This window comes from Cottoperca gobio, chromosome 18, assembly GCF_900634415.1.
Source record: "Cottoperca gobio chromosome 18, fCotGob3.1, whole genome shotgun sequence".
NCBI lineage: Eukaryota > Metazoa > Chordata > Actinopteri > Perciformes > Bovichtidae > Cottoperca > Cottoperca gobio.
This window is the reverse complement of record NC_041372.1, coordinates 9833047-9857592: the sequence shown is the minus strand read 5'-3', so window position 1 is coordinate 9857592 and position 24546 is coordinate 9833047. Positions and strand designations below refer to the sequence as shown.

The following is a 24546-nucleotide window of genomic DNA, read 5'->3' as shown; positions in this document are numbered from 1 at the left end:
TCAGACAGTGAACTCAGATCAAAATTCTGGTAAATATATTTGTAAATTAATTCTAAGTTACAAATCAAACCACTGAAAGACTTTAAACTGAATATTCTTCGGACATTTACGTTTCTGATTCTCATGGAAAACCATGTTTGGATTTCAATAACATTTGTATTTAAGGAGTATTTCTAAATCAGGACAGTTATCATTATCTTAATACCTTCTGGGATTCTTTTAACTACAGTTTAGTGAAGTTAAATTGGTTTAAGATTGAGTATTAAAATTGAAAGACCTCATGTTAATGCACTAAAACAATACCAAAGTACAGTTTCTCCATCGCCTTTAATTTCCACCTTAAGTAACAGTCAAGCAACAACCTTTATAAATTGCGCCATAATGTAGGGTTACATGAAAATTAACCCCAACCTTGGGTAACTTTACAGTTCCTCTGACTTTCTGATTATAGGCTCTTTACGTACATGGGGGATTGGAGGGTGCAACTCTCAACATAAAGGGAGATTACAGGCTCACCTGCATCCAGAACTCGCCCGGGCCTGTCACGGCAGAGCGCCCCACCTCCACAAAAAAGAAGTTTTCTGAATGGCCGCAGCGCCGCACGTTCATCAGCTGCAGCACCACGGCGGCAGCATCAGAGTTGAGCTTGACAAAGTTGACCGTCTTATCAGTCAGGCAAAGGCGGTAGATGCCCACCAAGTTCTTGGCTTGACCCAGGCCTTTTGGCCACACCTTCACCTGCCACACCTCTTTGAATGCAGGCCCAGGATTGGGCACTCCATAGTCCCCACCCTCCTCGATGTCAGTGGGGTTCTTACCTACAGGGACAGAGCAAAGACAGAATGAGATTAAAAGGTTGTTGAGTGAGTGGAAATGACTTGATTGGAAAAAAACAGAGGTAATAAAAATGTTATAGAGGAGGATTAATGAAAGAACACTGGCTACAAAAAAGCCCTGACATGACCTTCATGCACCTGTGAACAAAGGAAACAACAGGTGAAACCACCACTATTTACCTGTAAGTGGAGGGCAAAGGGCCTTTATTATGTAAGATCTGCTGATATTGTGCTTTTCACAGATTTTTTATCCAGATCTAAGTTTAAACGGAGCATGCAGGAGCTTGTGAGACCTGATCACTGTGCCTGCAGGCTCCATACATGGGGTCTCATTTGTCAACCACACACAGACATCCAGACACACACATATACAAGCACACAGTGTGGAAAGATTAAACTGTTGACAACTGAAGCCACGCACAAAAATGATGACTACGAAAGAAAAGCAACCGTTGTGGAAAAACATAAGTGAACCAACTTGGAAAATGCTTAACAAGGGAATCTTCTCCAAAACCAAAGCAAACAATGCAAGTAGATGGCCAGAAACCTAAGAGCAAAGCACTTAATAAGCTCCTCTAGAGCCACTTTCTAGAGCTGCTCTACTGACAATAAACTGGCTTTGTAAACTATTAAAATATAGTGTCTTTTAGTGAGAGTACAAGTAGTCCATTCAACCTTTTGAATGACTGTATTCGGACAGCAGTGAATTACTGAGGCGAGGAAAAACAGGAGAGAAAGCTCTTGCGGAGATTTGATCCTGGGCTGGTAGGGGCCATACAAAGGATGGGACTTACTCACTAAATTTAGTTGCCTGTTTTGTGTTTTAAGTCACCTTATTATGTGCAAATCTCAAGCAGGAACCCAGAAAATGACCTTAATACTAGCAGCTCTTGCACTTGCTGCCACAAGGGACCTCATGTTATAGGGTGGATTCTTATTCATCTTTAAAGATCCACCCTAAAATGTTCCTTAAACATGAACCTTTCTTCACATGTACCACGTTTTCTGAGTTCTCGCTGTCAAATTGCCAGGTTGGTTATGTCTGAGCATGATGTACATTTACAACACAGAGCCAATCAACTTCATGACAAGATTGAAGAAACAAACAGGAGACTCACCTGTTCCCTTTATGGGAACAGGGTGTTCTTTGTGCGATAATGAGCACCTGCCTCATAAGATCACATCTGGCGTATTGAAGTATTGATGAGTAACAGACAGATGAGTGACAGATCATGTATATTTTTCCAAGGTTTGTGTGGTAAGCAATAATTTTGGCCCAATCAGGCTAATAACAGTGCACCCGGACCACAGAATTACAAATATATGATTGTATGTCTGCATGCGTTTGTTCTTCTTTTCCGTTGACTGTGCTGCAAATCCTACAATGACAACCATATGTAGACCAGAAGCATGCACAGTGGACGCCATATTAGCCGAGCTTCCGTTATGACAAACATTTCCACAAGATCCTTTTCCCAAAACATTTTTACTTATGATTGCAAAAGATGGGGGAAGTTTGACGTGTGCAACTTCAGCTCGCTTCCCCAAAATTGGAGAACTTGAAAGAGACTTAGAATAGAAGTTTTGTTGAAAGCTGTGCGGGCTGTGGCTTAGTGGCTGTGTGTGTGTGGAGGCACTCCCCCTACATTAGATGACTCACTCAGGGCCATGCATGGCTGTTTCATGAACTGCTTTGCTCTGTGTGCAAGGAGTCCCGTTTGCCTCCTCGATTTAGATTTACAACAGGAAGGGATGGTTTGGGGATTTTTCAGTGGGGACCAAGGGAATGAAGCACTGCATGAGATTGCAAAGAGATATCAGTGGGAAAGAATGCCCTTTTAAAAGAATCTTTGAGGAGGATAAAGTTAATTTTAGGATTGCTTGGATTCAAATAATAAAACAATCACAGGCTTTATTTAGTCTAAAATTAAATGTTCTAGCCCGTTGTTCCTTGAGCCTCAGACTGCATATTCCTCAAAGAGTATCTTTTCCTCTTCAAGAGGCCATTTACCGTGTCTTTAGGAGAGCACAAGTGTGTTGTTTGTTTTGAGTACAGTGCAGCCTTAAACCTGTGCCCTCAACAGCACTTCCCCACACACACACACACACACACACACACACACACACACACCCTTGATCTCAGGGCCACTCAGACGGCACGCACTTATTGAAGACTCTCAAAAGCACTGGAAACCTTAAAGAGCTTTTCCCAGACTCCTACAGGGGTGCAGACTGCATTACCCCTATCGAACACCACAGACCTTTCTTCATGGTTACAGAAAGCTAGGGTTGATCCTACATGGAGCCGTATAAATTATAGATTACCCTCTGGCTTTCCTCCGGGGGATCCGCATGTCAGTTGCTCAGCTGTGATGGCTGTTGAGAACACTGTTCATTTTTTCCCACACTTTGCATTAAGAGGTTATCAGCAGGGCAGCTTTTGCCACCCCTATACAACATAATGAACCCTCAGAAAAATACGCACACATAACGGCCCTCAGCGGAAGATCAATCTACAGACTGAAGGCGGATGCACATGAAAGCAAAACACAACTGGAGGTAATAAAACATCTGCGTTGAGCTTGCTGGTTAAATAAGGGCGATGCGTGCGGGGAAACTATCCACCCACCTTGATACAACCTTGAGGCAGGGTGTATCTCAGGTCAAAGAGTTAATAAAAGGGGACTGTACTTATTCTAAAAGTTTTTAGTGTTTCCCTTTTTAGCAACCTGAAAACAACTTACACTGGCTTATTCATGAACCAGTCGTTTACTTCACTTTCGACCACACATGAAACTTTCAGTCTTCGTGCGGCTCGAGAATGGCGACCTACACGGCCAACACTGCTGTCTATTCATGCCACTTATTTGCTACGCTCGAGCTGCGTCCCTTGAGAATGTATATATAAAAGAGGCCATCATCTAACCTAATTTTCTCAAACTGGGATTTTATACATGAGTTATTGCCGTTGAGGCGGATCCGTGTCTGCCATTGCTTTCTATGGTGCTGTAAGGGAGTGTGTGTGCTTAGGGGTGTATGGGGTTGCAGTATTTACCCCCAAGGCCACCAGATGCCTGCTGGGATATCGACAGCTCCTCCCTGAGTGACAGGCTGATTATTGTTATGGTTGTCTCACAAACTCCAAGAAAGTAGGTCTTCCATTGGGGTCTTGAGGGCCTGTGGATCGTATCAGCTCACCCACAGCAAGAACAGGATAGTGGGGTATTGTTAGCACTGAGTGGGATTTTAGTTGTTTTAAGATTAAGTTAAAAAGTCTAAATGGGCTCATGATTATGCACTAAAGAAATGCTAAAGTATAGTGTCTGCACCGCCTTTCATGTCCAGCAACAACCTTTATTTAATGCATTTCTGTAAAAACTCTTCATATTTGCAGGGGAACAAAACTTGAGTGATTGAATTTTAATAAAATCCCTCTTCGTAGTTAGCTAATGCAGCCTGTAAATCAGGGAAACTACTCTGGCAATGAACCGGCTGGATCTCAGGTTCTGTTTCAAGTTCCTGACCTCATTGCTCTAGCATGCTGTGCTGCGCCACAACACCGCAAAACACTGCACAGAGACTTATGTCGGCTAAACCCCATTTTCTCCCCCTCTATCTCAGCTACTGTGCCCCCCACTACTGCCAATACCAAGTTAAAAGATAAGAGACAGCTGTGGACTTTTTGTCCTAGCATGCAATGCGAGAGAGAAAAGAGAGGGAGCCACCCAGCAGTTAAAACAGTTGGTCTAATCTCTTGCTCCCATGTGTGCCCGTTTTCCTCTTTTTTTCAACTCCTCCACTGCCTATCTTTTCATCCATCTCTACCATCTGTAATCCTCCTATCTGGGCCCACACTCAGGGACACAATGCCTCCCCAACACCAGCATCTGCCTGAGGTTCATTTCACATGTGGTTTGTGTTAGCCAGAAGGAGCACACACACTGACACACACATACATAAGCGCATGAAATTACCGGTGACGCATCCAAGGTTTGCTGTCCCTTGACAAGACTCATGAAAAAGCTCCATGAAAGTAATCTGCAGCTCTCGCAAAATATGCTCAGACGCTCTTACCAAACTGGCAGCCATCTTAGACTTTGCTGGTGAGCCTGGCTCAGAGTAAGTAAACATAATGTCTCAGTAATATCAGGTTAGAAGAGGCAGAGAGTTAACTGTACATGTGAACAATAATATCATTACTGTTGCAGTAAAGCATCATTTTAGGCCTCGGCTTCCAAAATAGTACATTTTTCTTTCCTTCTTTCTTTTTCTTTTTTTAACTAAATAATGTTTGGCTTTGAAAATGTGTCCAATAAGATTCGTCTTGCACAAATTTTCCAAAGCAGATAAATTGAATTTTGGAATTAAATCATTCAGGAATTTGTTCTGCTCTTCTGGGCAAGTGGCCTCTCCGTTTCTGTTTCACTCAAAGTATTTATATGCAAGGACATATAAAAAAAAGTGCAGAGAATTCAATGAAATCCATTTGGGATTTTAACGTTGACATTATAAAAGTTTATTAAACAGTTGCACATTGATACTTTACCTATATATGCACACATACTTAGAATAGAAGCACATGCCCATGTACCAGTTTGCAGCCGTTACCGTTCCACTTTGGATCACGCTGTATAGACGGCTTCATAGGATTGAGGAACAGTTAATATATAATCTATAAAGAACTGTATTAATAGAAGAGTGTGTGCAATCAATACCTTGTGTACATCCCTTTGTGCTAAGATGTAGAAAACAAAATGTTTTTATGTTTGGCGTTTGCGATTGGGATAGGCATGACTCCTCCGATGTTCTAGGCACTGGTGTTACAGTACGTCCGATCAATGCGGTATCTTGTATCGCATCTCCCGGAGGAACAGCAAACAGGCTAATGAGGAAGGTTTTCACCCGTGTCTCTTTCTAATGCATTCACCGTGAGGCTGATCCCAACTCATGAACTTCCTGACCTCCACTATGATAGAGGTAATGGTCTAGTATCAACCAACGGCAATCAATACGGCTCTCTATAAAAGGTTACTATACATTTACAGCCCCATGGCTCTATCCATCTCAACATATGGGCGCTCATTGACTTAGTGTCCATCAAACCCGAGCGCTTAATTGACGGGTTGCCTCAGCGGAGAGCCGGCCAGTGCACAACGGAAGACCTGAAGAGGAGCGCTCAAGGCCATGTCTCACTGCAACTCTTGATGCAAGGAGCATCGCAAAACAAGCCGGAGCTTGGCCAACTTGTCGTGTTTAAAAAAAAGGAAATTACAGGGTTTTAATGTGCACAAACTATTTATGCAGAGGAAATAACTTGTGGCAGCTCACAGCTCTCAAGCCAGGATTGGCTAGGACAAGACTTACTCAAAAGAAAGAGCCACTTATCATTTTCCAAACTCGAAATGCGCCTCTCTCATCTCTGACTTTGTTTGCACAGAGCCACCGGTGGCTGACCCTCGAGACAATAATTATGGCCTAATTGGGGAGCCGAGCAGTGCTTAAGCCAGGCTTAACGTTTAATCGGATAGCTCGGCCAGCCACCGGTGAGATCTATATCTCATTGGTCAGAGCATCCAGACACCGACAAGGAGGCTTTTGGATATCAGATGTAACTCAGTCTGACACACCGCCATTAACGGCTGTTTTGTGGTACTTACAAGTGTCAAAAACGACATCGTGATGATCCACAGGCCTAAGTTAAAACAGACTCCCAGTGAAGGGAAATCTGCTCACATTGAGGCGTGTGGATTAGCATGAATAGCCATATCATTATATTTGGAAACAGATGTTGTTTCCCAGTGTCTCAGATGTCATTTCTTTGGAGCTTTGAACAAGGAACAATAAATTCCACAGAGATTTACCGTTCTGCTGTCAACAAACGGAATCCGAGGGCTGAAACGAAACATTAGTTTCATGATCGTTTAATCAGATGATCATTTGATCGAATAATTGTTCCTTCGTTTTCATTTTGTGCTTGGAGATCAACTGACCAAATGTCTATGTAAGTTAAAGTGAAATGGCCTCGCTCTAAAACAAACAGGAAATCTTGTTGGAGGGCTGCAACTAAAGATTGTTTCCATTATTTCTTCATCTCATTGATCATTTTGTTTATTCGTAGAGTCTGCAAAATGTCAGAAAGCAGCAAATAAAAGCCAATTGCTATTTTCCAAAGCACAATGTGATGGTTAACCCTGCTCGTCTTCTCAATCAACAGTACAGAACCCAAAGATCTTAACATTTTCTATCATATAAAACAGAGAAACAAACGACTATCCAAAGTGGTTGTAGATACATTTTCTCTGGCCATACTTTTACTTCGGTGCTGTAATACATGCAGCCTTTCTGCATGAGCATGTGGGTGTGTGTGTCTCTCGTTTAGTGCCATTGGCTCCAAAGTTTGACTCCACCATATTGTTTTATTGAGGTCAACAACAATTCCTGGGGTGGTGCCTGAGCTGCGGGACAGTTTTCCTGGCAAACGGCGACTGTGTGCCGCACCTCCACCCGTTCCGTCGAGGTTAAGCCTTTACACACTCGACTGACTCCTAATAGTTGAGCAAATAGCTGCCCGCAAGCCTGATACTGTACTCGCTGCCCGAAAGGGTCTTACCGGACTCAGCTGAATAAATAACTGGGATCCTTATATCGCCCTGAACGGCAGCTGGCTCGTGTTTGTGTAATTACCGCAGGCTTGAGGGGAGGCTGTGTGATATTGGACGGTTCCTGGGCTGCTGTAGGTGAGTTTCCCAGGCCCAAGGCACCATAATGGTACAGTATTTATTGTGCTTCCACGGTATGCATGCTCACTATGCTGCAAACAGAGGAACCTCGTGCTGTGCAGACTCAGAGCAACTATTCCACACTTCAACCCATAACCTTTCCTCCAATTGAGGCGTGCTGCTGAGAACTCCCCCCCCCCCCCCCCTTGTAGCAACTGATTACTTTAAATGAGCTGCTACACAGGTATCAAAAAGAGGGATGGTCCTCTGGAATGCATGTAAGACAGACAGTGCACCAGCTCAGCTTTGCCCTGTTCTCAATCTGCAGGCTGTGAATTCCTCAGTCTCCCCATTGGGATGAGTGGGGGACAAATACTTGAGTGTACTGACAGTGATGGAGTGCTGGTGTGTGTGTGTGTGTGTAGACAAGGCTGAGGAGACAGCATGGTGGGGGTGTGGGGGCTCCATCAACAGACAGACACCGAAGACTTGAAACTGTGTATGAGCTGCACATACCAGAGGAGGGTTATTACCGGCAGGAATCCTGACAGCGTTCAGTGTGTTCAGCGCAGGTTTAGGCAGCAATTGGCCGTGACCCTACCCCTCTTCCTATACGAGCCAGGATCATATGTGTGTTTGTGGCCCGGTTTTTTTTTTTTTGTATGAGCAGAAACTGTGTGCGAAATGCAGCACATACCACAAGAAAATGCCTGCCAACGTGCCGGTTTACACAGCAGCTCAGCCGCAGTCCTTTGTCATTGTCAAGGAAGGGTGATTTACACGGGAACACTTGAAGCAACAAAAGGAGGGAGACAAGAAGCAGTCAGTGCAGCACAGCGGACCTGTAATTTCAAAAGACAGCTCATGGCAGCTACGGCATCATGACGCTCGGGCCGACTGGATGTCTGGTTTCGTTGGAAGGCCGAGCGCGCTCATCTGCTGAGCTGCAGCCCATTTCTATGCATCTGACCTTTACACACAAGCACTTCGTAGATTAGATCGCTTGCACTTTGGAGGCGGTTTTTTTTTGGGGGGGGGGGGGTATAAAAAAGGTTGTGAAGTCAGCTTCTCACAATTCCCGAGGCCCCCCTACGTCTGTCTGTTCGCTTTCCCGTCTTGCGGAAACTCGTCAAATACTTTGGAAGAGTGGGCTGAGCACACACACAAACACACAGTTGTGTTAAAGGGGGAGGCACAATGTTGACACCAATTCCAAATCTGCAGAGGATACACTAGATTCCACTGATGAAACTTTTTGGCAGGGCTGTCCTCCACTAAAGATTAGGATTTGTCGACTAATGGATAAATTTATTTAAAAAAAAAATCGACAGATCTGTAAAACTGAGTTTCTTCACAAAACAAATCATGTTTACCAGAGATGTGCTCGTGGGAATAAGTTATTAAGCATGAAAAAAGTCATTTTAAACCATGTCCTCATTTTGCAACAACTTGCTCCTGGGGGTTTTAAATGAAAAAAAGGAATACCTACTATATCAGAATATATCATTTCCCTTCCTCAAGTGTTTTATGTAACAGGAGGTCATGTGCACCTTGAACTATCTTCACGTTGGAATCACATGTCCCTGGTGGCCTGTCTGGTCCTCTCTCACAGCTAGGGGTGAACAGGTGATTTGAAGTTGCCCTGCTCACCACTTTTGCTCCGACAGCTGTGTTGACACAAGCGGCTGATAGTCACCGTTTGAGAAGAAAATCTACACGGGTGTTTTTTAGGGGGAAGTTGATTTGCACAGTTGTAGCATTAGATAATTCCACTGCAGGAGAAACTTCATGGGACAGGCTAAGCTGCTTAATATTTACAAGTCAATCAGGAAAATAAATATGAATGACTGCAGGTTCAAATGTGCTTCTCTCTCTGTGTACTTTTGGGACAGTTTTCACCTCTTCTGGGATCAATGCCTGATGTAATATTGCAGTGTCAGCAGAAAAGCAAGGCATGCAAAGTAAACAAGAGGGAAGGGTGTGTTTGACTTGGGAAATAGAGACAAAAGCTTGCACACAGCTGAGGTCCACAGAGAGAAAAAAAGAAAAGAAAGAAAGTCTGGAGGACAACTGGGAGTAAATATCTAGCCTGACACCAGTATGATAAGGACTGGTGGGGAGGTTTAAAGGCGCATGTTTACACACATTTCCATCAGGAGGACTTATGTTAACAACTATGACCGGTTTTAAAAGTATGACAAATAAACAGCACACCTTAAAATCTTTAAAATGTACAAGGCAATGGGAGTGCACCTTAAGGACACAAACTATGTAAACTTAGCTTGGCAAGCTGTAATGGTTTGCACATTATCCAAAACACTGGAATGAAACGTGTCTCGATCTGCAGTGCGCTTCTGCTGCTCAGCTCTGCAGGCATTGCCACGTTTCTCTCCTCATGCAGAGGCTCATACAGTATTAAGTGTGTGTATGCAAGGCATGCGAGCGTGCATGTGTGTGTGTGTCTGAGGGTCTTTTTTGTACTTACTTTTGCACTGCAGTCCCACCATGGCCTGGTACCACTCGTCCTGGTCCGCTTCGTTCTCCGCCGCGATGGCGAAACTCTCGGCCCGGGTGTACAGCACTATCATGTGCTTGTTCTTGGAGTCGGCCCGCTTGTTTATGTTGAAGCACGTCTCCAGTGCCACCGCTTTCTTCGGGACGGGGGCCTTACCGCGGAATTTCTTCTCGCTCTCGTAGTACTCCAGGCGGGCCGGGCCGCGCTCCGAGGCGGCGCGGAGCACGAAGTACCGCCGGTGCATGGACTTCTGCTTGCGGAGATAGCCGCTCTTCCGCACGTCCTCATAGCTCTGGACGTCGACCGCTAGGCTCTCCATAACAACCGACATCACCTTTATCCTCAACAAACAAACTATTTTATGTTCTATTGTTATATATCTGCAAGTTTAGAGAGGTAATTCAAACATCCCCCGGCTCCGCTCCCCTCCCTCTCTCCCACATCAACGCAGGCATGTGAGAGGGGAGGCAGGGGTCGCGTTGTGCAGCTGCTCCTGCGAGTCCCGGTGGTTGAACCTGAAGCAGGGTTTGTTGGCGGCTGCAGCTCACGTTAGTTTTCTTCTTCTTTAGCTTGTTTTTCTGTCGGGCCGGGGCTAGTTTTCCACACAGGCGAGCACATGCGGCACAACTCGGCTCGGAGCTCCCCCCTACTCGCCACTACTACTACTACTACTACTACTACTGCAGCTAGTGTTTCCAAGCGCTGTCTGAGCGGTTTAATCCCATTTACTCCACATCACACAGCACAGAGTCCATCCTGCTGCTGTCTGTCTGTCTGTCTGTCTCTCTGTCCCCCCACCCCTGCCCTGCTCGGCTCCAGTCTTGATGCTGTTGAGAGGAGAGGAGCGGAGCAGCTACCGTGGAGCAGGACTGTCACTCACTCGCTGTACTAGTACTCTGTAACACTGGTGCGTTCACGGACCTAGCCCGAGCTCCGACTGCAGAGCTCCCAACATTTCTTTCGCGCATTCCAGTACTCTCTGTCCGGATCTATGACAGATAGAGATATATCGCGAAAGAAATACTATAGTACTTAGTTCTTTTGCCAAATGGGAAATTGCAGGAGCCAGAAAAGCATAGGAAAAACAATAAAATAACTAGGAACTGAACTAAAACGTTCAGCTACCACTCTACATCACTCATATAATGATAGTGGTAATGTTCTGTACATGATTAGTGCAAGTGTAGCAGTTTCTTTGTCTAAATTGTATTGTATATATATATAGAGTATTTGGATTAACTATGTATTGAAACTATATAGTTATGTAATGAACAGGCTACTATACTAAACAGAGATGAAAAGTAAGACACTGGATAATAATTCATAAACACTAATAAATATTACTGGATGACAAGATGAAAACTATTGATTGAACAGAGATATATAAATAGTGAACATATGTCAGGAGTTTGTACTAGTAAAGGTGAAAAGTTAGGTTTATAAGTTTTTTCTAAACTTTTCTAAGCTGCCCCAGAGTGAGTGCTTTATTCACACAATTAAAATAAGATACGTAACTTATTTACACGTTTGTAAGTGACTTGTATGCTGTGTGGGTGTTTACTTAATTAAAATTAGTTAACTTCTAGTTGCTTCCTCGATCCTAATACAGCTGAATAAACTCCTTTTTTTTAATTCTACTATATGTTTACAAGTCATGTATATGCTGCTCTAATATCATAATAATGTAATAGCCTATATATAAATGTAAAATGTAGCTTTTGAATTTCGTTTATACTTTCTCTCTCAATTTTATTTGTTACCTGTTTATTGTGCTGCTTTAACGTCAATTTATTGAATTCTTTTTTCTTTTTGCATCTTGGCAGTTTATCTGAAGTTCACTCAAGTAACAACCAATATGTCCCACAGCACCTGAAGGCAGCAACCCTTCCAGTGTGTGTGTGGAGTAAGATTTCAGAGTTGGCTCTACCACGAGTCCATCCTGTTCTATTTATTGTAGAAATCCCCCTCTGTCCTGTTTTCACATGTATTATGTATCAACTCAACTTTTAAAGAGCCCTGCCGATCTTTAAATTGAAACATTTGCGACATCAAATGCAGCAAGAGGTCGAATAAACATATTTTAAATCTAGGTTAATAGTGAAAACATTAAAACCTGTGGGAATATAGTCGTTTTTATTGTTTTGGATTCCTAAATGCTGCATAAACTTCAGATTAAGATGCTATAACTGAATAAATGAGGCTTTTGTAGACGCCATATTTCAGGCTGTCTGAGTACAATGACTTTGATCTGTGTCGACTGTCTGGCTGAGCAGCTCCATCTCTCACTGGTGCATGGCTGTAAGAAATCCCATCGAATAAAACATACTACATATCAATGACATGCATGTTTTAGAGTTTAAAATGACAATAAATATTTTAAAAAAGGTCTATAAATAGTCATTCTGAAAGCTATGAAGGGGTTCTATCTTTGTGCGGTATGCTTATGCAGTATGTATGTTGTTATGCAATATGCATCCAAAAGTAACCTTGTGCACTAGGTCAGAGGAAAGTGGATATCAAGCGCCCCCTGCTGTTTGAAGAGTTCATTAGAGCCCTTCAAATTGACACTCAAGAACATGTTCTCAATGTCATTTCATGCTTTTGTTTAGGAGAGATTAGACGCACACAAAAGAAACACCCCGAGACCGTTTTAAGAAGCAACAAACTGATTTTATGAACATGAATACTCGTCTTTGACAAAGACACTTTAATCTCTTTTCTTTTTGGCAATACAAGGGAAATGAACTTCAACCTCCATGTCAACAGAAAAAAACAAACAAGCGAGAAACATTTTGGTCCGGAACATGAAGCGAGGAACTTTTTACACACATTAAAGTTATTGTGAAATTATTTTTTACATTCAGTAGCATCTCCTTTTAGCCCTCTAAGCACATGCAGCCTAGGAAGTGGAAAACGTAATTATCCTTGAATGAAAACATGTTCCACACACACTCATCACAGAGAAAAGCCTGTCTTATCGTTCGATGCTAATTCACATGCATCAGTAGGCTGTTAAGGCTGTTATGACCATCTGTAGAAACTCGTGACGCAGAGTCTCAGCTGGCTCTTCCTTTGGACACTTGAGAGACTTTCTTTCTTTTAAACCAGGAGACAACGCTGATGCATTTAGTGGCGGGCTGTTTTTTTTTATTATTTTGCACTTTTAGGCAGGAGATGAAAGCAAAGTAGCAGCAGCGACATGTGTGTGTGTGTGTGTGTGTGTGTGTGTGTGTGTTTCTGAAAAAATCATAGAGGCATCGTCTACTCTTGACTCCCACAGAGCCCTGAGGTGGCGTCTACTGGCACACAAACACCTTTTGACATACGTCACATGGTACAAACACAGCAGGTGACCGATCTCATACATACATGAATTTCATAATTACATTCACACTTTTTTTTTTTTATATCCTCCACTAACACGTAAACACAGACAGAGAAGGGGGGGGAGAGAGAGAGAGAGAGAGAGAGAGAGAGAGAGAGAGAGAGAGAGAGAGAGAGAGAGAGAGAGAGAGAGAGAGAGAGAGAGAGAGAGAGAGAGAGGACGTAAAACCCTCCCTCAGAGGGTGAGAATACTCCAGAGGCATTGAAATGGCAGCAACTCCTCAAGTTCACTTCTTCCTTGGTTCCCAGAGATGGATGGGTGGGTGAAATAAGGAGGGGGGGGGGGATCAGATGAAAGGGTTTCGTGACGTCCCTCTACTGGCGTAAACATTCCCCTGAAAGACAAGAAAGGCAGGGTGAGAATGAGCAGAGGGAACTTTACTACGCTTCCTGTTTGCAGAAAAAGAGAGTTAGCAAAAAAAATACCAATTAGCCCCCCCTTTTATCCGCCCAGAGTGCACTTGGTGGCACTTGTTTGCAAGGCAGTGAACTCACCGTAAACGGGTTCACCGACATCGGCCGAGGGACTTTGGGCTGAGAGTCGGGGGCAGGGAAGGAGGCGAAACCTGAAACACACACACACACACATAACATGACATAAAAAAAGATGGCTCAGTGGTGTGAAGACAGCAGCGGCAGCAGCAGCAGCAGTCCACAACATATTGGACTTTAACAAATAAATAAAGAAAGAAACTTTACCATTGGCTTCCTGGTTGCTGGCTGACTCATGATGCAATGCATTCTGACTGTTGAGTGCTGGGTAGGAGGCGGACGGAGGAAAGACGGAGGTGGGCGAGGTGACAAACTCACCGGAGTCACCTGGAGAGAAGATGCACCCACAGTGAGATCAGATACAGCCAAGTAGTCCAAGTTAAACAGGTTGTTAGTTTGCTTTAGCTAATGAAATATACACTGAATACATCAATACATGCAGCAAGAAGAGTTCTAATAAAGTAAAATAAACTACTGATTGTTTATCGTTTAAAGCGTTATCTTATTTATCCTTCCTGTTCTCATCATGTAGGAATTATCCATTATGTTGTTTTAATATTTGAAGTGTGTTTTATTCACCCCCATGGCATTATGAACATCTCTCTTTATGTCTTTTGTGTGCATGATTTTTATTTAAAAAGCAATATTTACCAAAAGATATAATTGTTTATTGTGTATGTATGATTTTTTTCAACGAAATGTTTGGTCCGACTAAGATATTCCATTTAGAAAATATAAAACCCGACACAGCAGCAGAGGTTCACATTTGAAATGCTGAAACCAGCAAACATTTGCTTTATTATGCAACTGTATTAACACATCTATTATCCAAAGATTGACTTATGACTTAAGCAAATAATTGTTTTACCTCTAAACTTCAGTAAAGATAGAACTTTGTACTTTTCCTTTAACCTCCAAGCAGCTGATAAAAAGCAACTTTTATTATGGGGGGAAAAATACATACATATATACATACATACATATATATATATAATAGTGAGAAGTCCTTAAGTGCAGTGACCTTTCCCCATCTAAAGCAGTGAGTAGCAGAGTTAAGTCTGAACATGAGTCTCACCTCCTGATGAGTTGCTGAAGGGGTTACTGGGGGAGAGAGCAACGGGCTGCTGGGAAGCGGAGCTGGAGCTGGAGCTGGAGCTGAATGGGTTTGGGAAATCTGAGACAGAAGGACGGAGGGGAGGGACGGGGAGATAATTCAGAGTGTGGGGTTAACAGAGTACATTCCTGTTTATTCAAACCAACGCTGCTCTGAACAGATGCGTCTTAATTAGGAGTTGGGACAGATTTAAAGATGAAGGAGCTGAATGTGGATAAACGCAGGGATCATGTCGCCGGTGCTCGGTACATACTTGCAAAGGTTTGGGAGCTGGAGACTGTATCGACGCCGGGGGAGCTGGGGAAGAGTAGAAAGACTGAGGATCAATTAGAAAAGACCTTTACGCGCGGGAAATTTAAACCTGATTTGAATCTTTTTTCTTTTCTCTCTACCTGGCAGGAGTAGAGCTGGAGGAAAGCCTGTTGCCGAAGATGGCGTTGTACTGCGGAGGACCACCGGGTGGCGCTGCGAACAAGCATTTCACACAATATGACCTCGGGGGCTCTAATGAGCGCTCGTTAAAGAGATCAAGTGCTACTATTTTCTTGAAAGAAAAAAGGAAATCTCACAAAGAGTTCAAGCAGTTGATCTTAAGCATGTAAGTCACCAGACGAACAAAAGCATCGCAAATCCCCTGAATAAAATGTCGTCTGTGTGTTCAGCTTGATATGAATCAAAGTGAGCTGAGGGGGCAGAAAATCAATAACCTCCTTACTCTGCCAGGCAGGGGCGGCTGTGATGAAGGTGGAACACAACTAAGCTTCTTGTAGAAACCTAGAGGGCTTCTTACGTGAATAATATGCATTAAAATCGCCCCGCCTTGGTTATTAGACAAATACAGCTTATTCTAAACCTTACCAACAAGGTCCTTTAAATGTGCTCTAACTGGAGCAAACACAATAAGCACAAGTCAGCTGCTAAGATCGTTGGTATTTGGAGTAAGGATATTACGCAACATAGTTGAGCTGCTGTGACAATCTGCATTACACACACACACACACACACACACACACACACACACACACACACACACATCAAAATGAAAGCAATAGTACTGAAGTATTTACAATTTCTGCTTCACAAACTCTTTTTTTGGGGGGACTTTTTTGTCTAATATTTGCTTTGTGAAACCATCTCAGAGGTTTAGAGGGAGAGTGGGAGGCTTCTGCCTTAATTAGCTGACTTTCCAACAAATCAACATACAGATATAACAGAAACTTTAGAAGAACAGCATGAGGATCTACTTACAGGCTCAAATATTTCCTACCTGTGACGCTGTCCAGATGCGACACCGCAGCGTATCTGTCATTGGAGCTGCCGACTGGCGCTGTCGTCTGGCCGGCGCTTCCAGGCTGCTGTTGGGACATAGAATGGGGAAGAGACTGCTGCTGAGGATGGTTCAGACCACCAAAGTCGACGCTGAGAGACTTGGGGAAGGCCCTGAAGGGCCCCGTGGTCCCCGAGGCTGATACTGTACGACCTGAGAGCGAGAAAACCAGACTGGGCTTCAGTGCAAAGATAGAGGATGAGAGCTGTTGCAATTCATGTGCAGTTTACATTTGGTGCTTTTAAACACTTACTTATACACAAATAATTCTACAGATATGAGAAGAAATATATAGTTATACAAGTCATAAAGTAAAAAGTAATCAATTGACTTTACACAGCTTTTTATTACTTCAGCTTTCAAGCCAACGTGGATGAAAAGTCCTTAAAGTGCAATATACAATTCCATGAAAACTGCTAAATCCAGACCCATTCATGGACTATATATATCATATAATCTGATTATATGATAGTATAATATTGATATATTATATTAGTATTCACATGGACAAAAATATGATGAAGATAAAGTCATAAAACAAAGTCGTGATTGTCATGCTATGTTAACATTACCATGCTATCAGGATTGTCAAATGCAGCATTAGCATGTAGCGTTAGCATCGCTATCAAAAGAATCTTAAAAAGGCACAGCAGCGAGGCAACAAGTTCTTGGATTGTTTTCAAAGCGCTGACCACACAAAATAAAATCGTTAGACGTAACAAAAGGCGGGAAATTAACTTATTTGCAGGTAGCAAGCTTTCCACAAACATTAGCCACAAAGCACGCTAGCATCAGCCAAAAATGTTAGCATGGGGATAGAAATAAAAATGTTTTTCTTCCTCTGTCAGCGAAGGAGTCAGTGACAGAAACCAGAGGAGGACTTGATACAGATTATCTGAAGATATAAAGAATGTAAAAGTCAAGCTGCATGTTTTTGGGACGTGATCATGTAGGGCTCCAGATAGGGGCTATCTTTGCAAACATACCTGAGCTTCTTTGAATAGTTGTTTGGGAGGTCGGAATGTGTATCGTGGGATTACAGCTGTGTCCTACATAGTCTTTAAGTGCTTCAACATTAACGTGGTGCGAAATATCAGCGGCAGCAGCAGCTACGGCCTAAAAATAGCATTATTTTAAACTTGGTCTTTTTCCTCTGAGGGAACAGTGTGTGTGTGTGTGTGTGTCTCCTTGACCCTCCCAGCCTTCAAATCTGGCTTTGAAGTGAAAAACCTGATTAATGAAGAAAGATATCGACCCCAATTGCAGCATGTGACACTGGGCAGCTGTAACTCGGGCGGCTGAATGAATATAGAGTGCTGCCTGTTCTCTCAAACTGCTACTAACATGAAGCCAAGTTGGCCTTCCAGTAGGACCCACATATTAGCCATTTATATATTATGAATGATGCAGAAAAGGAAGAGCTTATTGATCTCAGCCATTCAGCACACATTCAGAATGTGTCGGTCGGAGCTGCGTCTTACCTAAAGTGAAGTGGTTTTTGAACGAGCTACTGGCTATGAGGTCGGGGAAGAGAGGAGAGTGTGATAAGACAGACAGAAGACAGAAAAAAGAGAGAGGGATAAGTTAAGGGAGGAGTGGAGAAAGAGAGTTTGTCACTGATGTCGTGTGAAACTGTTGTTTCCTTGCTGTTATCGGTGTCCAGCTGAGCAGCTGGTTGAATTTAGCTATTCATGATGGGCCAAGATGATGACGTGGAGCCATTTTAAACCCACACGATATGATAAAAAAACAACAACACACAGTCAAGATGAAAATGATGACTGCAAGCTAAGTCTCTCTTTGTCCTTCTCAATGTGACACTTAGAGCGTAAAGTGATGAGCGGACGTGTTGTCAGTGAGAATCAGCGAAAGTATTCTGCACGCTTTGGACAACAAGATGACACTATGTACTGTCAGATTGTACAGCTAGAGGCCCTAAGAGAAGATAGTATAGTATCTATATATAATAACAATCCATGCAGAGGCATCACCTTCCTTATATCACATTAACACAGAAGGAAGAAGTAGTAAATTGCTAAAACTCTGTCCAGGAATAGATGCCTAAAGCATTAGACTGACTATATTTTTCTTATTTTTAACAAATCCCATAAAAGGACCAAAACCAACAAAATGTTAATCCATCTCTCAATATTTCCAGACTTCCCCAGTCTGCCTGTGGCGCTCAGCCCCAAGCCCATTGGTTCCTCCCGAAGGCATAAGTCTTTAAAAAACGCCTCATAAATATATAGTTTGAATTTAAAATAAGGCTAAATAATTTCCTGAAACAGCTGGGCTCTGTAGTTTTCAGAAAATGTTACACAAACAGGGGGAGCATATTGCAATTTTTAGGGACTATTTTCAGCAGCGGATTAATACACACTTGGTGCATTACAACAGGTACGTTTCCTTTGTACTATAGTACATATTACATGATATCTATTTATTTATGTGACATTTGTTAAACTGTATGTGCGACGAATGACATTTTCCAGCTTGATTTGAGACCAAGAAGGAATAGAAAACAAGGCGGGACACACCTGAGGGCCGCGGGAGGGCGGGGAAGGAGGGGACGTGGCTTTGAGCTCCCAGCACCGACGACAGGGAGCCCGGCCGCTGTCTTTCTATCCCGCACATGGTGGGATCTATATCAGAGACAACAGACAAAGAAAAAGTACAAATAGGTGAAGGAATCGATCGCTTTCAGTCCAAAAATATCAACTCCTCTGATCAAGATCAACCTCCAACCTTTCAGAGTAGGGTCTCTGAAGCTCTGGGAGCGCGATGGCCGAGCGGTGAACACATCCGCCCGCATGTCGGCAGGCGAGATGACGGGAGCTCGATCCCATGACGGCAGCTGTGACTGAGTCTTGAGGACAGGAAATGGGTGGGACAAAGAAAGAAGCAGATGGGAGGTAGAAAGAAAGACACAAAAGGTAGAAGAGCTGAATCTCTTTCATGCTTTCTCAATAATTCATAAGCAGCGGCTTTGATGTCGAGGCTACCTGGTCCTCTCGCTGTCCGACCCATCAGTCCCTGTCTCTCTGTAGTGTGGAATTCAGGTCGTTTCCTCACCTTCTATTCTCTTTCTCGCTTCTTTGTTTTTTTAACTACTCGTCTTCCTACACTTCCTCTTTTACTACCACAACCACACACTTTGTCTCTTCAATGCTCTCCTGCTTTCCCCTTCATATTCATTACTCTCTCAATCCATTAACCGCACAACTAGGACACATTAAGCTCTCTCACCATTGGCCTTGTAGACCTGGCGTTAGGGGGCAGGTTATGGGAGGGGACCTGGCTCGCTAAGGGACCATGGGAAGGGGGCACTGCCTGGACCCCCGGGCTCCAAGGACCCTCGACATCTCTCCGGTTCTTACTTTTGGAAAAATGCCTGAAAGAGACAGGTGATTTAGTACCGTTAAAATGAGTCTGTGTGACTACCTGGCCTCATAAAGCACAATCAAGGCTTGACATTTAGTCTGTCTATCACACATCACGACTAAGAACATTTTTTAGGGCTTGAAACTAAATCCAAAACAATTACTTTTTTATTCCCAGTATGAAAGCAGCTTTTTTCCTTGAGCTAATTTTTCTGAGTAGGCGTCTCCATGTGAAACAGTGAATATCTAAATTTGGAACAAACGTCATTAGTTGTTGTTGGAATCTAATTTTGCCCCGTTTTGCCCTTTCGCTGAAACAATTGAATGTCCAGAGCAGGAAACGTATCTGTAACAATATTTTTGACAAGCTAAAATGCCAAAACAAAGACTCAAGAGTCTGCAGACATGCTCTGTGGAGTTGTACTGAGGCTCAGCTGTGCTAGAAGCTAAATGCTAACGTTAGCTTTCTAACAATAAAAATAACAATACACTTATAGAGCCATGTTCCTACATACAATGTAGTTTAAAGCTTTACATCAAATTGCAATAATGACAATGCTAACGTGCAGATGTTTTGCAAGTATGTTCACCATCTTAGTTTAGTGCGTTAGCATGCTAACATTTCTTAATTAGCATTAAACAGTCAAATACAGCTGGGAAATGTCATTAGTTTTGAAGGTGTTTGGTTGTTATCCAAAGTTTTGGACATAAAAAATGTTGACTTGATGATGGTGCGACATGAAAAATGTGCTATATGCTAACATCAGCATGCTAACTTTCTTACAGTGACAATGCTGATATTTAGAAGGTATAATGTCCACCATTGTTGGCGTCTTAGTTTATCTTAGTTAGCATGCCGCTAGCAGTAAAGACACAGCTGAGGCTGATGGTCATAAATCAAACACTAACCAAATTAGAAATGTGACTGGATGAATGTACTATATGAAAGTCTGGGGGTAACCAAGTGAAATGACCAAATTGCAGTCCTATTCACCTCTAGGCCTTTGCTACCACTGCCTGATCACATTGGCAGGTTATGCTACAGACAAAGTTCTCACCATTTCTTCTTCTCATATTTGTCCTGCAGGAACTCTTTGAACTTCTGAGAGTCCTTCATGTCGGAGCAGCCTTCCGTCTTTGGGTCAAACACGCACAGCCAAGTCCTCCTCCCAACCTTAAAGCACACATAGACAGAAACCAAATTCAAAATTGTGACACTTTTGCAAGTCATGCAGCACCAGGAAGGGTCTAATTCAAAATTAGTAAAAAAAAAAATCTCATCAGTGATTGATGTCAAGAGTCAAGAGTACGACAAATATTACTGCTTATGAATCATGACTGGCCCGATCACTCTTCAGATGATGATACGGACGATACACACCTCTGACTCTCCTCCCATTATACTTGACTCCCTTATACACACACATCCTGGGCAACAGCGAGCGCATAAAAATGGTCAGCACTCATCTTGATAGCCTGAAACACTTCACCGTTTATTTAATATATCCTGTGATATAAGCTCAGCGGTGCTGCCCACACCAGTGGTTCACAAAATGGGTGCAGTGGACTGCCTTTTATTTCATTTTATTGTCATACACACACACACACACACACACACACACACACACACACACACACAGGAAATAGATTGTGGTTTGGGTGGGACCAGGGAGAGCTGGTCCTTTTGTTTCTTGGCAGTATCATTCTTCCCCCAAATAAAGCGTGACAACAAAGACTGGTTCATCTGGTCGCCATGAGGGACGTTTCATATTCCAGACAAGAACCAGAAAGTGAGTTCGCAGTAAAACCTGCTTGATGACGTGAAGTGTCAAGTCCTGCCTCCAAGCCCACGTGTGAATGTCACTCACCTCATTGCCATGATTTTGGAGGAATTCTACTTCCTGTTGGGAGAAGGTTGTCATGGAGATAGACTTGACTCGATGGGGAGGGTTGAGGCCTCTCCTGGGGGAGATGGAGAGAGGAATTTGGAGTAAACTAAGGAAGCAAAATTAAGGATGTGTAGTGATTCCTCGCCTCTGAGACAGGGTAAGGGGACAGAGCAGGTGGGACAGGAGACATTTGACATGTGATGTGACCGTGACTTAGGTGACATAAGAAACATGTGTTTTGTTTTACTAACCAGTACCTCTTATTATTTCCATGCTGGGGACACAAAGTGGGACAACAGCTGTGTACATGTGCAGGGTTGCGCAATAACGCTTGTGAAAGTGCTGAAACCACCGTCTTCCTGTGTGTGTGGGACTACTAGGCTGAACATGCAGAACAAAATGTGACAGCACACACACACCCCACACTGGAGAGAGAGAGAGAGAGAGAGAGAGAGAGAGAGAGGAGAGAGAGAGAGAGAGAGAGAGAGAGAGAGAGAGAGAGAGAGAGAGAGAGAGAGAGAGAGAGAGAGAGAGAGAGAGAGAGAGAGAGAGAGAGAGAGAAGAGGAGAGAGAGAGAGGAGAGAGAAGAGAGAGAGAGAGAGAAGAGAGAGAGAGAGAGAGAAGGGGGGGGGGGGGTTGTAGTGTCAAACCTGCACCATGACGAAATGAAACGTAACTCAGAGCTGGAAAATGACCAACTAGCGCTCTGTCGTTTAAGAAGCTGTTGGAAGACACGCATGAGGGAGAGAGAGGGAGAAGGGGAGAGAGAGGTAGACACTGCGTAAATTAATTTGTGCACACAACCTCGGCTGTTGCACCACACCAACCAACACTCCCCCTGATATCGCTGAAAAATATAAAATACTACATTCTTCATCTGGGTGGTGGTGCATGGTGCAATCTCCGGCCTGGTACTTTTAAATCTTACTGCTCTATCAGTATCTGTTTGTCCCTCACACTGATGCTAAATGTGCAGCAAATGAACCCAGGAGGCGCGGCAGGGCTTTTCACTCACAGCATTCCGGAGCACGACGTGCAGACGAAGCTGCCCACCGTGATGTCGGTGTAAGTCACCCCGGGCTGGTTGCACTCGAAGCAGTGTTTGTTTACTCCAGACTGGGCCAGCTCCCGGACCTTGCGGGCGCAGATCTCCTGGTTGTCCCGGTGCTTTCGGTTCGACATTGTATTCCTCCTGTGCCCGGCTGACAGGTTGGGTGTGAAGCCGGTAACCCTCCGCTGTCCTCCTCCTGAATCCCCTCCGTTTTACTACATGCACTTCACGCCCGCATTATTGGAAACGCTTTTATGCGGCTTCACCCCAACGCAAGGCTTGCACAGAGGAGAGGCACGTCAAGTCAGATAGAAAGAGCTGCATATACACCGGAAATACTGCAGATTTCCTTCAAAATAAAAGCAAAAGAACAGGTGAAGCTTTAGGTAACTAACAGTGTTACTTTTAGGTTGCCTGTTTCTTTAAAAAAAAATGTGTTCCAATATAGCTACTGGTTATCTCATCAAACTGTTAGTAGGTCAAAGTATTTTCCTCTGTATATGTTTTGTAAATCGGCCATTTTTATTACTTTGACATAAAGACACTGGGGGAAAATGAAAGATGTCCCAGTTTATGGAATATATTTAACGTTTTGAAGATTGAAAATGTATCTTATATCTTTTAGTGCTTTTAAAACCTTATATTAACATTAATTAACATTATGCATTGGTCTCAAATTGTTTTTTTTGTCTTCTCTGTTGTGTTCAGAGTCTGCAATTATTTATCTTATATCTTATATATCTTATTTAGGGCATTTTCAACTGTACTAAATAAATAAATAAAATAAATCAAGTTTAATTGATTGTCTGATTGATTGATTGACTGATTGATTGATTGATTGATTGATTGACTGATTGATTGATTGATTGGTTGATTGATTGGTTGATTGACTGATTGATTGATTGGTTGATTGCTTGCCCTGATTGAGTCATTGGCTGTTTGAATGATTGATTCATTGTGATTGTATCACTTCAACAGCAGATGTCATCAACAGTTTGCAGTTATCATGGGAATTATAGATGTTAAATTTCCCATTTTTCGCCCCATCCATCTTAAAAATTGAGACTGAACTGTCATCTGTTGAAGTTAAGATCATGTTATTCGATCGAAAGCTTCCCAGCAAGTTCAAATGGCTCTTGTGGATCTTGTATTTAATCATTTGTTTGTTCAAAAATACATGATTAATTGAATAGGCCTATTTATTACTAGAAAATGCTGTTCAATTTAATATCAAGGATGTTGAAGGCCCTGAAGGCCTCACGTTGTTTGTGTAGCAAAAACTTTGTAGTCATTTAATAAATAAGCTAATTTGGTTGGTAATAAGAAATATGCCTTTATTTGAAATCTGTCAGTAAAGAGATGACAGAAAATGATGGGCGAGAGAGATAACATGCAATAAAAGTCTTTGTTCGGACGTGAACCCACGATGTTGGTAAGTTGGTAATGCTAATACCTTTAATAAATCATTTGATATTACAGTTGGTTTACATGGTGCATATTCAGAAACAAATTTGGGTTTGATCAAAGGGATAATAGTGCCAACAATTCACTTTGGCCCCTGGCCCCTGAGCAGGTGATACAGTTCATATTAAATTGAGTTTTATGTTGTAAAGATGCGTTGCACTAGATTAAACTCCCATCTGATTTACGTCTCTAGTCCCTAGCCAGCCAGGCCTTTATTTTGAAAAATCTGTGACACCTAAAATTCTGTGTAGTTTGACACTTGGACAAACGCGTAGGGAATCTCCTGTCAGAGATAAACAAGAACATGTCGAGCAGCCAAGTTTTACATCGGCCCAGAACCGTTTTATTAGTCTTTTAAAAACGACTATTTATCCC

At 42.9% G+C, this 24546-nt stretch overlaps 2 protein-coding genes across 3 annotated transcripts in view; both read right to left on the bottom strand.

Moving 5' to 3' along the window:
* The window catches only part of LOC115023495 (insulin receptor substrate 1-B), a 36613-nt gene extending 25677 nt beyond the window's left edge, over positions 1–10936 (bottom strand). Inside the window, exons 1-2 of the mRNA XM_029454517.1 lie at positions 10041–10936; positions 517–818 (exon numbers count right to left, since the gene is read on the bottom strand). Of these exons, the coding sequence (XP_029310377.1) occupies positions 517–818; positions 10041–10401 (663 nt within the window). The 5' untranslated portion in view covers positions 10402–10936. The remainder of the gene's footprint in view (positions 1–516; positions 819–10040) is intronic.
* Positions 10937–12718: 1782 nt separating this feature from the next.
* On the bottom strand, positions 12719–23017 carry agfg2 (ArfGAP with FG repeats 2). 2 transcript variants are annotated; one of them, XM_029455239.1, is made up of 14 exons: positions 22672–23017; positions 22333–22377; positions 21636–21729; positions 20826–20941; positions 19634–19778; positions 19133–19253; positions 18925–19029; positions 16328–16540; positions 15453–15525; positions 15314–15357; positions 15022–15120; positions 14154–14273; positions 13950–14020; positions 12719–13789 (listed from the first exon to the last, which is right to left on the bottom strand). In XM_029455239.1, the coding sequence occupies exons 1-14, from the start codon at positions 22836–22838 to the stop codon at positions 13742–13744; spliced, it is 1461 nt and encodes a 486-aa protein (XP_029311099.1). In that variant the 5' UTR covers positions 22839–23017; the 3' UTR covers positions 12719–13741. The 2 variants fall into 2 exon arrangements, with proteins under 2 accessions (XP_029311099.1, XP_029311100.1); XM_029455240.1 differs by lacking the exon at positions 22333–22377 and adding an exon at positions 17869–17901 and having other exon boundaries at positions 22672–23016.
* Positions 23018–24546: the final 1529 nt, after the last annotated feature.